The 12,931-nt window shown below is 38.1% G+C and overlaps 1 protein-coding gene across 5 annotated transcripts in view; it reads left to right on the top strand.

Moving 5' to 3' along the window:
• LOC140745854 (uncharacterized) overlaps positions 1-12,931 on the top strand; it is a 500,815-nt gene that overhangs the window by 432,560 nt on the left and 55,324 nt on the right. For all 5 annotated transcript variants that reach the window (XM_073077786.1, XM_073077787.1, XM_073077784.1 and 2 more), the window contains one exon: positions 4,875-5,007. In XM_073077786.1, coding sequence (XP_072933887.1) covers positions 4,875-5,007 — 133 coding nt within the window. The remainder of the gene's footprint in view (positions 1-4,874; positions 5,008-12,931) is intronic.

Raw genomic sequence — 12,931 nt, 5'->3', positions numbered from 1 at the left:
GAGAGCTCCGGGATCTCCGACGGAACACAACCGGAGCCCTCCAAGCGTGATGCCCCGATCGGGCTCTACCCTGGGCGAGCAGTTTTCGCTCCTCCCACACCATGTAGTGTTTACGACGGTATGCGACCACACATACCGCCGTCCTTCCCGGGGTCGCTTGCTGGACGGTTCGAGCTCCCACTCTTGCCGCCCGCAACCCCGGAAGCCCCCTTTTAGTCGCCTCCTACGACAGGCAGGGGATACCGTAGCCCTATTCTGGTCCCGGAACTACAGGGACAAAAATTAAGATACCTACCTACCTACTCCTTATAACATCAGCTAACTGTCAGTGAAAGTCCTGAAGGTATTGGTTTAAAAACTTGATTGTACTCATAACCTTCTCCAACAATGGAGTAGTCGAGATCAAGAAACTTCAGACTATCCTCGTTATGAGGAAAGAACTTAAACGGGATAAATACCTTACAGCCAAAAATAATTTCCATTTCTAACACGGCAGCAAATTGAATTGTGATGTTGGAATGGCACCCATGTCACATTTACATAATCAATGGGGTTTACACCAAGCGTTATGGCAGCGGGAAACGATCCATATTTGTTTTATTCGTTCTGTAATTATATTGGGCGCTTCCTTATTGACGAGAACGGCACGGCAACGGCACACATAATGTCTAAATAGACGACGCAAGCGTTATGTAATTTGAGTATCAAAAGGTATGACGCTCACTTGGTAAGCCCGTGAACGCTATTAGTAGTACCGGATCACCTACATTTGAGTCGAGACTTGTAAGAAGTATACATATATAATAATAATAAAAGTTTTAACAGAATCAGTGCCGTGCTGTGCCGTTATCGTGTCTTATGAAAAAGCTCCCACTGCTGGGTTCAGAATTTTTATTGGAACGATTAGAAATTTACGAATCGTTGAACAAAACGTTTTTTTTTTCCTAAAATATGCTGGATTTCTTCCAAATCTGTTTAACCGTTGAAATATGCTTCGATTAGTATTAAATTTAAGGTTTGTAACGCACTGAAGTGTTTTAGCGTTTATAGATTTGTTCAGCATCAAACCGTTATGTCCCACTGCTGGGCAAGTGGACTGCCTAATAGTTAATAGCAGTGTTCATCGCTGTTGTGTTCTGGTTTGAAGGGTGTGCTAAGGGAGACATACTTTTCGGAGGCGTTCCAGCACAGATGCGCCGCTACCTCTGAAGTCTAAGCTGGAATATCTCAGTAAAGTATGTCTCTACTCGTTTTATTTGAGATATCAGGAAGTAATTGTAAAATTTTCAAAAGCATTCAAATAATCCAATAAAACGAAGCAATCAACTGCAAATGTTGACGTTTAATTACGAAATTAGAATATAAATGATTTTGCCGCCATTTGACGGACGAAATGGGACATTTGGTCGACGTTCGATTCCCTGTTTATGCAAATTAGGGGAGAGTGGAACGTGACTTGCTGTGACTACTGATTTTACTTGTTATTTTTGGAAATTTTCACAAATTTCAAGTTTTTTTATTATATTGGCCTAAGAGGTAGGTAGTAGAACCCTTTGTGGTTCGACTCAGGCGGCACCACCGCCACACCTATTTCTACCTAATAACAGCGGTGCTAGGCGCTGCTGTGTTCCGGTTTGAAGGGTGTGGTAAGGGAGACAGACTTTTCCGAGGTGTTTCAGCTTAGTCCTCAGGGGTAGCGGCGCGCATCTGTGGCCGACCTCAGGTAGGAATATCTAATCCTATCTGGAGTTGATCACAGATGTCCATGGGCGGTAGTAGCCACTTACCATCAGGTGGACTACATGCTCGTCTGCTACTCTTATATTATAAATAAAAGAGGAAAGTCTGTAAGCGTGAGTGCGTTCATCCTTTCCTGCATGCATTCATACACGTGTTTTACATGCATGCGTGCGTTCTTTCATATACATGTCTGGATGGCATCGTACATTGAAGCATGCGTTCGTGGATACGTGCATGCTTGCATGCGTTCGTATATGCGTGAATAAGTTCGCACAGGCGTGCACGCGTTTGTTCATGCGTTCTTACATGGCATTAGATTTGTCATCATTCTCGGATGACGTAGGCTGTAAAGACCAGAGTCCACCGCATACAAAACAATTTCGTAAAAAACATATACAAAAGTTTTTTTTTTTATTTGAAATATTTACAAAAGTATAGTCCGCGTAAAACTACTAGTCCGCTCTAAATATAGAAATGAATCGCGTCGCCATAGCAAATTGTATGACTACACCTGCTCGCAACAACTTCAGAGCGGCCTAGTAATTACGGACAATTACGTTCTACTCGTATATAACATCTTTGCATACCTTTTAATAATCATTTGCCACTTCTATTTTGTAAAATGCATAAACTTCAACTCAAAGCAAAATCCAAAATCCCCAAAAACATCTATATAAACATGAACAAACATAAAATAAGACATAAATAAACCGAACAAAAGCAAAAAGAAAGAAACAATTTAAACTCACAGACACTCCGATTTTATTAGCATTATGAGCTCGATGCTCGAATGAAATGGAACATTTGGTCGCGGTTCGATTCCCCATTTATGTTAATAAGCCAAATGTGGCCAAAGTAAGATTTAAAACAAACGGTTTATGCGTATTGGGAGTGTTGGGAGTTAGGCACTTGTTGTAATGAGAGCGAGTAGCGAGAAGCGAGTTCTCGCTTCTATATTTTAAGTAACAAATAAGCATATAGTCAACCAACCTAATGGTAACTGGTTTCTGTTGTTCATAAATATTCGAAATAAAACATAAAAAGTGTTATATGAAAGGGCCGTACATGAGGTCTACGTTAGTAGTCTTGTATGGCCTGCCTTAACGCACCCTTCAAACCAAAACAGGAGTGCTTAACACTGCTGTTATTAGGTAGAAATAGATGGGGCGGTGGTGCCGCCGGAGTCGAACCACAAAGGTTTCTACCACCTTCAAGACTTAGACTTAGTACACTTAACGTGACACTAGGATTTTTCCAGTATCATGGGTACCATGGACAAAGACAAATTCACAAACACCCAGACCCAGAACAGACGTCTCAATTCATCATTCATTATCTGTTTGGTAATTGTAATAATGGTACAATTTCTACTCGCAAATATAAATTAATATTAAAGTATCGCCTATCGCTACTCGCTTTCAATCAGACACTTCGTATAAATTTCCGATAATAGAGCGCACCGCCCTTTTATTTCAAAAGTTTGATTCTTACACCTGAGATTTCTTGTCGTATATTTTTATTCGAGTTGGGTATTGAAAACAGTTGTACAAACAAAGAGATTGGTTTTGAGAACCCACTTACAAAACTTTAAAGAAATGGGTAGGTACTTAAAGAAAACTTTTTGTAAAGAAAAAACTTAGAGATTTCCTTTTTAATTTAATTTATAATTCTTATCAATTGTCACGGGACCTGCCCAAAATATCAACTAACATATGATTTTTTTATAATATAGGAGTAGCAGACGAGCATGCAATCCACCCGGTTAGTGGTAACTGTCGCCCATGTATATCTGTGATCAATCTCAGATAAGATTATATCTACCTGAGATAAATCACTGATGCGTCTCTACTTCTGAGGACTAAACTGGAATGTCTCGGAAAACTATGTCTCCCTTACCACACTCAAACTAGAACACAGTAGTGCTTAACACTGTGCTTAAATTTGGATATTTCAATGGAATAAATATTTTTATTTTATAATATAGGATTATGCAGAGCATGCAGGCCAACTGATGGTGAGTAGCTCCTTCGTCCATGAACATCTGTAATAGGATAAGGTTAGATATTCCGACCTGAAGTCGGCCACAGATGCGCCGCTAAGGGGCTAGTAAAGCGGCTAATGTGAGGACTAAGCTAGAACGCCTCGAAAAAGTATGTCTCCTTTACCGCGCTCAAACCAGAACATAGCAGCGTTTAACACTGCTGTTATTAGGCAGAATTAGGTGTGGCGGTGGTATCGCGGAAGTTTAACCATAACCATCTACAAGTAGTCCCACTGCTGGGCACAACTCTCCTTAATCCTGTACCATACTCACACTGCATCAATACAAATTAGTAAATACATACACAGTTACTCAACCTTTACAGCACTGTGGTTCCCCATCGATTTTCCATTAGTTCCCAAAGTTTACTTTGAGATAACTTATGATAATAAATGTATATTACGACTGCTCTTGATTGCTAAACTTCATGGCGGAATTTGATTAAATCGTTTCAGCGACGTTAAGAAGCCATTTGTAATGGTAAATTGAAGTTAAGTTACTTAACATCTTTACATAAAATAAGAATGTTAACTTTGCGTGTTTGTAAAACGAATATATTGCTAAAAAGCGGTTAATAGAACTGAAAATAAGAGTTTGCAAGTGGTATAATCCTTTATGGTTCGCGTCCTGCAGCACCACCGCCACACCTATTTCTACTTAATAACAGCAGTGTTAAGCGCTGCTGTGTTCTGCTTTAGATGGTGTGATAAGGAGGATACTTTTAGGAGGCATTCTAGCTTAGTCCTCAGGGGTAGCTGTGCAACTGTGGCCAACCTCAGGTATTAATCTTATCTTATCTGGGATTTATTACAGATATCTATGGGCGGCAGTAGCCACTTACCATCAGGTGGACTACGTGTTCGTCAGCTATATTATAAAATAAATAATAATACTTCATTATTTAATTTAATTTTAATTCAATGGTAAATTGGTTGTTGACGTCACTAAACGTCAGTCTAAATTAATATGGCCGACAATTATTTTTTATGCACCCCCCTGTTATACGAAAACCTTGTAATATATTTTTTTAATATTATTTTTATTTAATTTCTAATACCCAAATCTCTTACATAATTGATATATTTTGTTCCAGCTGCGATAGAGTCGCTTCACGCACCAACAGGGGGTGGCGTGGAGTTACCCTGTGACGTCACACCAGCCCTCCCGGACGACAGAATGGGACTCGTAATTTGGTACAAGCAAGGCCACGAGACACCAATATACACGTGAGTTTTGAAAATTTTGCATTAATGTAATTTACCATTTAATTAAGTTTGATGTACCTTACTTATTACATAAATAAATAATTAACTACACATAAGTACCACACGAGTATATAAATAAATAAATAATGTACCTAATTAATGACAAATAAATAATTTATGTAATAATTTGGGTACATAAATCTTAATTAAAGGGTCAATTGTGACTTTAAAACTATTCATGGTGATTTTTTCAAAAAAGGACTTTATGATCAAATCTGTAGTTATAAATACCTAATAGATAAAAATGCTGATTTTTTTTTTTTTTTTTTTATAATATGAGAGTAGCAGACGAGCATGCAGTCCACCTGATGGTAAGTGGCTACTGCCGCCCATGGACATCTGTAATCAACCCCAGATAGGATTAGATATTCCTACCTGAGGTCGGCCACAGATGCGCCGCTACCCCTGAGGACTAAGCTGGAACGCCTCGGAAAAGTCTATCTCCCTTACCACACCCTTCAAACCGGAACACAGCAGCGCCTAACACTGCTGTTATTAGGTAGAAATAGGTGTGGCGGTGGTGCCGCCGGAGTCGAACCACAAAGGGTTCTACCACCTTCAACAATTGAAATGAGTTGAAGTCGGTTTTGATGAGAGCTAAAACTGCATCATTAGATTTTTTTTAATCAATTTCTTAAGCCCAGAACGAGTTCATTTAAAAAGCACACCGTGTAATATCGTGCCATCGGATAGCGTCGCTTATAAGGATCCTTTCTCTAAAAGAAAAGTCTAAATTGCTTTTATTTTAGATTAGGTTCTGAATGTGAAGTCTACACGTTCCTTCGAAAAGGTTATTATTGAGGTACGGTACCCTAAAAATTACGAAATTATTCGGTTTAAAATAACCCAGCATGAATTATGCATAGTTCAATATTAAGACATAAAGTTAAGTTAGGAATAACTTCTTATTATCGTTGCGAAGAAAATCGATTGGATAAGCTTCGCGCAGTAATAACTTTAGCCTTAGGCTTCTCCGGTTTGAACAATACTGAAGTACGCGTAGAGCCTTAGTGGCTTACCGGTCCTGGGTTCGAATCCCGAGCTCTTAGTTTTAATTTTTCAGAATTTAAGGTATATGGATATATACCTTCAATTCTGAAAAATAAAACTAATTATCTAGCAGAGGATTCTGCTAGATAATTAGTTTCGATTTTACATATTACTAGCTGACCCGGCTAAAAAAAAATTAAGGGGTATGAAAAATAGATAGTAGCCGATTCTCAGACCTACTGAATATGCATATAAAATTTGGTGAAAATCGGTAAAGCCGTTTCGGAGGAGTACGGTAACTACCATTATGACTCGCGAATTTTATATATGTATAAGATGTATGATTATAATATAATGAAATGTGGGCTCCTTTAGTTCCTGGATTCGAATCCTAACCATTGATTTTTCAGAATTTCGAAATATTCAAAACTTATATTCTTCTCTAATCGCATTATTACACTGATAGCAGTGTAAAGGCGCTGCTCATTGTTAGGTGTTTTGGTTTGAAGGGTGTGGTAAGGGAGACATACTCATCCCAGGCATTCCAACTTAGTCCTCAGAGGTAACAACACATTTGTGGCCGATCTCAAGTAGGAATCTAATCTTATCTGACGTTGATTACATTCCATGGGCGGCAGTAGCCACTTACCATCAAGTGGACGGCATGCTCACCTGCTACTTTTATAGTATCTTATTTTATACTTTAACTTATTTTATATTACCTTTTACTAGGAGTCTATTATCTTCTTCGCTTATAGTAAAATGCTTATTAGTACACAAGTGTAAAGAAGCTTGCAAATCGATTTGAAAAGCATGAACACGATAATGTTAATATTAGAGCTTTCGCTTACCGACAGGCGCTTTAAGGCCTAAGGGGCTGTATACATGAAAAGCTTGATGCAAACGATGTATAAATTTTAAGTTACTAAGGATTTTTGGGTTCCCTACTCAAAGGGTAAAAACGGAACCCTATTACTGGGTACCTACCACAATCTTTTAAAAACCATCATAGTTCAGTAAAGTTTTATTTCCTCCTTAATTCAGTAAAATATTCCGTCATACACAGTTGAACAAACTTAAACCCTTTATTAATTTTTCGCTTATCCATTGTATAAAACCAACTGAAATTGTCATATTTTGCTTAAAAAGTTAAATTTCCTGCAAAAAAGTAAAAGTATGATTAAAATAATATTGTATTGGTAGTAACCCCCCTGAGACTCCGCTGTCAGTCTGTCTGTCACAGGGCTCTCTCTCCTGAACTGTAATAGATAAACACTTGATATTTTTACAGACATGTATAAGTGTGGCCGCTATAACAACAAATACTAAAAACAAAAAAATCTCCAGAATAAATGGGGGTCTCCATACAACAAACCGATAAACCGAAGGTTTTCGCTTTTGTTGGTACGACCAATTTTCGACAGATGGCGTCACTGTCATTCCAATGAAGGTACAAATTTTCAGTTATATGTATGATATGTTATTGTTTTTAAAACGCGGGCGAAGCCCCAGGCACTCCTAGTCTTATATATAAAATTCTCGTGTCACAATGTTAGTTACCGTACGCCTCCGAAACGGCTTCACCGATTTTCACCAAATTTTATATGCATATTCAGTAGGTCTGAGAATCGGCTACTATCTATTTTTCATACGCCTAAGTGATAAGGGTAGTTCACCCTTAACATTTTGTTATTTATATGGCAACACAACGTTTGCCGGGTCAGCTAGTAACGTAAAATAATCTTGAACAAATAATACAAATACACACACATTAAAAACCTTTTTAAACATGTGACGTCACAAAATTTAACCAACATCGCTTTATCGCTTCGTCCCCTAAACCCTTAGGGGTATAACATAATTTACGGATAAGCTTAGTATGAAACCTAATGATAATATGACCTAGGCGTCCTAAATATGAAACTCAAGGATCACATGGTAGGATGCTGCAATCTTGTTACTGAGATGAAGGAAACCCGCTTCATTTTACGATAATAACCCTTAGTGACGTCATTAGGCTTTAAATTGGATCTAGTTTGAATATTCTGGAAATTAGATTTTATGAAAATACATCTAACAACTTACCTAGAACAATTGTTTGTGGTTGTATTTTTTATCTGTGTTTATAAGCAGACCCGTACCCAGCAGCAGGGACAGTAAAGAGTTGATGATTATGATCATTTATTATTTATAATATAGGAATAAGAGATGAGCATGCAGTAAACCTGATGGTAAGTGGCTACTGCCGTCCACGGACGTTTGTAATCAACCCCAAATAGGATTAGATATTACTACCTGAGGTCGGCCACAGATGTACCGCTACCCTTGAGGATTAAGCTGGAACGCCTCGGATAAGTATGTCTCCCTTACCACACCTTTCAAACCAGAACACAGCATCGCTTAACACTGCTATTATGAGGTAGAAATATAATACGCGTGATGGAGGTGCCGCCGGAGTCTAACCACAGAGAGTTCTAACTTCCTAATGATGGTGACACACTGTTTACAACATTGTAAAAAAACTGTTAAGTTTAATTTTAAATTCAATTAATTTCTCACGACGTTTTCACGACATAATAATGAAAGTTACGCAATATGGGTAAATGCAAACAAGGTTAGTAGTGGGAGCGACAGTGGCGCCCTCAAAACCCACTAAGCTGTTCCCGTAAAACCCTTTGTGACGCAGTGAGCCTTATTCGATTTTGGGAAGCCTTGTGACGGAAATCAAAGGGTTGGAATGGAAAATTGGTATATATAGAAGAGTTTTACAAAACGCTATGTATAAACTAAGTAATTATTTGACTGACAAAACGGTGTGGTCTGAAGTAGTTCCAGCTCCACATGTACCACTAGGTTAAGTTTAACATGTTACAATTATTTTTTTGTAAGATTTGTGTTATGGAGTTTCTTTCGCTGCTTCTTCTCCATAACGAAATACCTTGTGAAGTGGTGGTAGTTGTATTGACATTCAAATGTGCTCTGTAAAGAACCTATTTTGAATAAAAAAATTGATTTGATTTGATTTAATTAAACTTAAAAAAATAGTCAAAATTATAATGATTATATTATTGTTACAATATTTAATAATACAATGTGACTATTTGTACAGGTACTGGACTAATAAATTATATTTATTCGTACATTTATTCAATTTTTTTTTTCTTTAAACAATGTGACAAATTCAATTTTTTTTTAAATATATTTATTCGTACATTTATTCAATTGGTTAGGTTAGGTTAGGTTAGGTTAGGTTTTTTTTTTAAATATATTTATTCGTACATTTATTCAATTGGTTAGGTTAGGTTAGGTTAGGTTAGGTTTTTTTTTTAAATATATTTATTCGTACATTTATTCAATTGGTTAGGTTAGGTTAGGTTTTTTTTTTTTTTAAATTGATTTCGAACGGCCTGATGGCGATCGACGTCATTTTTTGATGTTAAGAGCTTAGTTTCTAAAATCGATCGGTAGAGCCGTTTAAAAGTTATTAAAAAAAAAAAAATCAAAAAATTTTTTTTTGTACTTTTTTTGAGATTTCTCAAAATCTACCGGTTCGAATCGGATAATAATAAATTGTTTGTCCAGTACCCGTATTAATAATTATAAATTATTCGTACGGGAACCGTATTAATAATTATAAATTGTTCGTACAGTACCTGTATTAATAGACTCAGCCTTAATAATATAATACTATACAGCGTTGCTACCACAAAATAATAATGAAAGTAACGCAATATGGTTAAATGTAAACAAGGTTAGAAGTGGGAGCGACAGTGGCGCCCTCAAACCCACTAAGCTGTTCCGTAAAACCCTTTGTGACGCAGTTGTGTGCCTTATACGATTTTGTGAAGCCTTGTGACGCAGGAAATCAAAGGCTTGGGTAGGAAAATAGGTATAAATGGAACAATTTTCGTAGCGTGTGTGGAAGGTATACACAATTAATGGGCGGCCAGCAGTTGGATGGGTGACCGTTAGTGGTTTGGCGCCTACTTGCCTTGGAGACTTAACAATATTTTTTTTATATTGTCCAATAGTCCAATGTTGTTTTAAATCTAAATATATATCTAAATATGTATAACTCAAAGGTGACTGACTGACATAGTGATCTATCAACGCACAGCCCAAACCACTGGACCGATCAGGCTGAAATTTGGCATGCAGGTAGATGTTATAACGTAGGCATCCGCTAAGATAGGATTTTGATCAATTCTACCCCCAAGGGGATGAAATAGGGGATGAAAATATTACTTCGTAACGTGAGCGAATTCGCGGGCAAAAGCTCGTCTCAGATAAAACTTGATTCCCACCTGAAGTTGGCAACATATCTGTTGGTAGCCTTGTGGTCTAAGTTGAAACGCTTCAGATAAAAGTGTTTACCAAACCGTTCAAACCAAAAGACACAACGCTCAACACTGCTATTAGACATAAAAAAGTGTGACGGTGGTGCCTTGTACCATCTAAAAACCCGTAATCGTGCAAACGAGCGCACCAGTCCTAAGTACGCCATTTTAGTTAACAAACATTCAACAAACAAAGCCTGAACTTTGCACGCAAGAATCGAGCTTTTGTTAAAATATTTGAACTGTGCTTTTTAATAAGCTCGTGTTTGGAAATGCAGGCGGAAAGTTCGTTGGGTAAACTTAATTTAAGCTCAGCTAGTTTGAAGGCCATTACTGTCCCACTGATAGGCACGGGTCATTTGAAGGTGGTATAACCCTTTGTGGTTCGACTCCGGCGGGACCACCGCCACACCTATTTCTGCCTAATTACAGCAGTGTTAAGCGCTGCTGTGTTCCAGTTTGAAGGGTGTAGTAAAGGAGACATACTTTTCCGAGGCGTTCCAGCTTAGTCCTCAGGGGTAGCGGTGCATCTGTGGCCGACTTCAGGTAGGAATATCTAATCCTATCTGGGGTTGATTACGGATGTCCATAGGCAGTAGCTACTTACCATCAGGTGGGCTGCATGCTCGTCTGCTACTCCTATATTGTAAAAAAGAAACTCACCTTTGAAAAATACGACGTGTCTGATTCGAACGTCGGATCCCTTGAGAGACCGAGTTCAACCACCAGGCTATCACAACTGAATTCTCACTACTACAGTATTCCAATCTTAGTAACAATTGCTTATCGACCTAACACACACATTCGAACAACTGAAACCAACACAGACACGGCACTGGTTCTCAAAGTGTTGTCAGAAGGATCCTGTAATCGCTCAATTAGCCTTTGACTATATAAATTATTGTTTCGAGATCTTAGTTTGAAACAAGCTTTACCCGCGGTCTCGCTCGCAATCCGGGGTTTTTATCTATCCTTCGGGAACGGTATTTGTTTTCGGGTTAAAGATTACCCTCATATCCTTTTCTGGACCCCTGGCAACGTGTGTACAAAATTTCATGACAATCGGTTATGTTTGTAAGGCGTGAAATCGTAACAAACAAACAAACAAACGCACAAACAAACAAAAGTCACTTTCGCATTTATAGTATTAGTATAGGATTTATCTAACATTTGTCTACTTAGTCTTTACTTCATGGCTGAAGTTCGTGCCTGCTTTAGAAGTCTTTTATGCAGGTGTGATCCAAGCGTTGATACGTCTGCACAGTAGTGCTTAAAGGGGATCTTGAGCTCGCAAGCGATTGGATTAGATTAGAGTGGGGGCTCTCGTCGTTGACTTTTGCGACATGAAGATGGCGACAATTTGTTGTGGTCACAAATAGTTGTTTTTGTAGTGTAAGGGGCAAATCGCTCCGAGGAGGGCCTAAAGGCATCACGCTGGGGAAGCAGCGGTGCGTTCATTTTTGAGATCCCGAGGCTTCTCTATGGCATGCGTAGTGAGACCTATCTCTCGTATATCTATCGTCTCTATGGCATGAGTAGAGTACAAATCTCACTTGATTCCCCCCCGATATAAAAAAGGTGTATTGGCTGGATATAGCCAGTTTGCTCGGTTCTGCTTTTCTCACTCCGTAACAGACATCTAACATTTGGATATCAATCTAATACGCACACAATAGTACTGAAACACAAACAAACTCACACAGACGGCACTGGTGCTCAAAGTGTTGTCAGAGGGATCCTGTAATCGCTCAATTAGCCTTTGACACCTAAAACGCTACAGACAAAGGAACAGTCAATCTGTTAGTTAGTTGTCAGAGTAAATTGCTTCGTTTCGTGACACGAGAATTTCTGTTTCGAGATCTTAGTTAATATTGTTGCAGGAGATATAACAATTATTGTTATGTAATATGATGCAGTGTTCGATTTTAGGGTTCCGTACGAAAAGGGTAAAAATGGAACTTTATTAGTGAGCCTCTACTCTTTCCATCTATCACACGTTTTAACATAATGACTGTTTTGGTATTCGTTTACGTATCTGTCCATGCATTTCCAATCAACGCCCCTAGCGGATTGTATCGGAACTAATTGGAATAGTATGGGAAATACGTAAACAAAAACTGACATTTTTGTCAAAACGTAAAAACTCATACTAAGGGTACAGAACCTAGCACTTAACACTGCTGTTATTAGACAGAAATACGTAAGGTGGGGTCCGTAGTCGAACCACAGGCTTTATACGTAGCGGTGGTACAATGGACCACAAAGACCTTTTAAATTTAGTTTTATATAACATAAAGATATAACGCTTCTATAAAATGTTTGAAGGATTTAACGCTTCACAGACTATGGTTAAGGATTCCGACGTCATTTGAATGGAAACTGCATAAGCTGTACCCGTAGTGATGTGCTATTCGGAACATTATTATCGATAATATTTATAATTTTTTTTTGTCATAAGGAAAGTAAGGTATGTGTAATCTGAATCAATATCTAAGAGGTTAGCAAAAGTCTGTTACTCCTTATGTGAAAATAATTTAGACAATTAATTCTCAAAAAAA

This window comes from Epargyreus clarus, unplaced genomic scaffold (assembly GCF_041222505.1).
Source record: "Epargyreus clarus isolate Ecla_fem2 unplaced genomic scaffold, WU_Ecla_fem_2.2 ptg000011l, whole genome shotgun sequence".
NCBI classification, from domain to species: Eukaryota; Metazoa; Arthropoda; class Insecta; order Lepidoptera; family Hesperiidae; genus Epargyreus; species Epargyreus clarus.
This window is presented reverse-complemented; position numbering and strand designations above follow the sequence as displayed.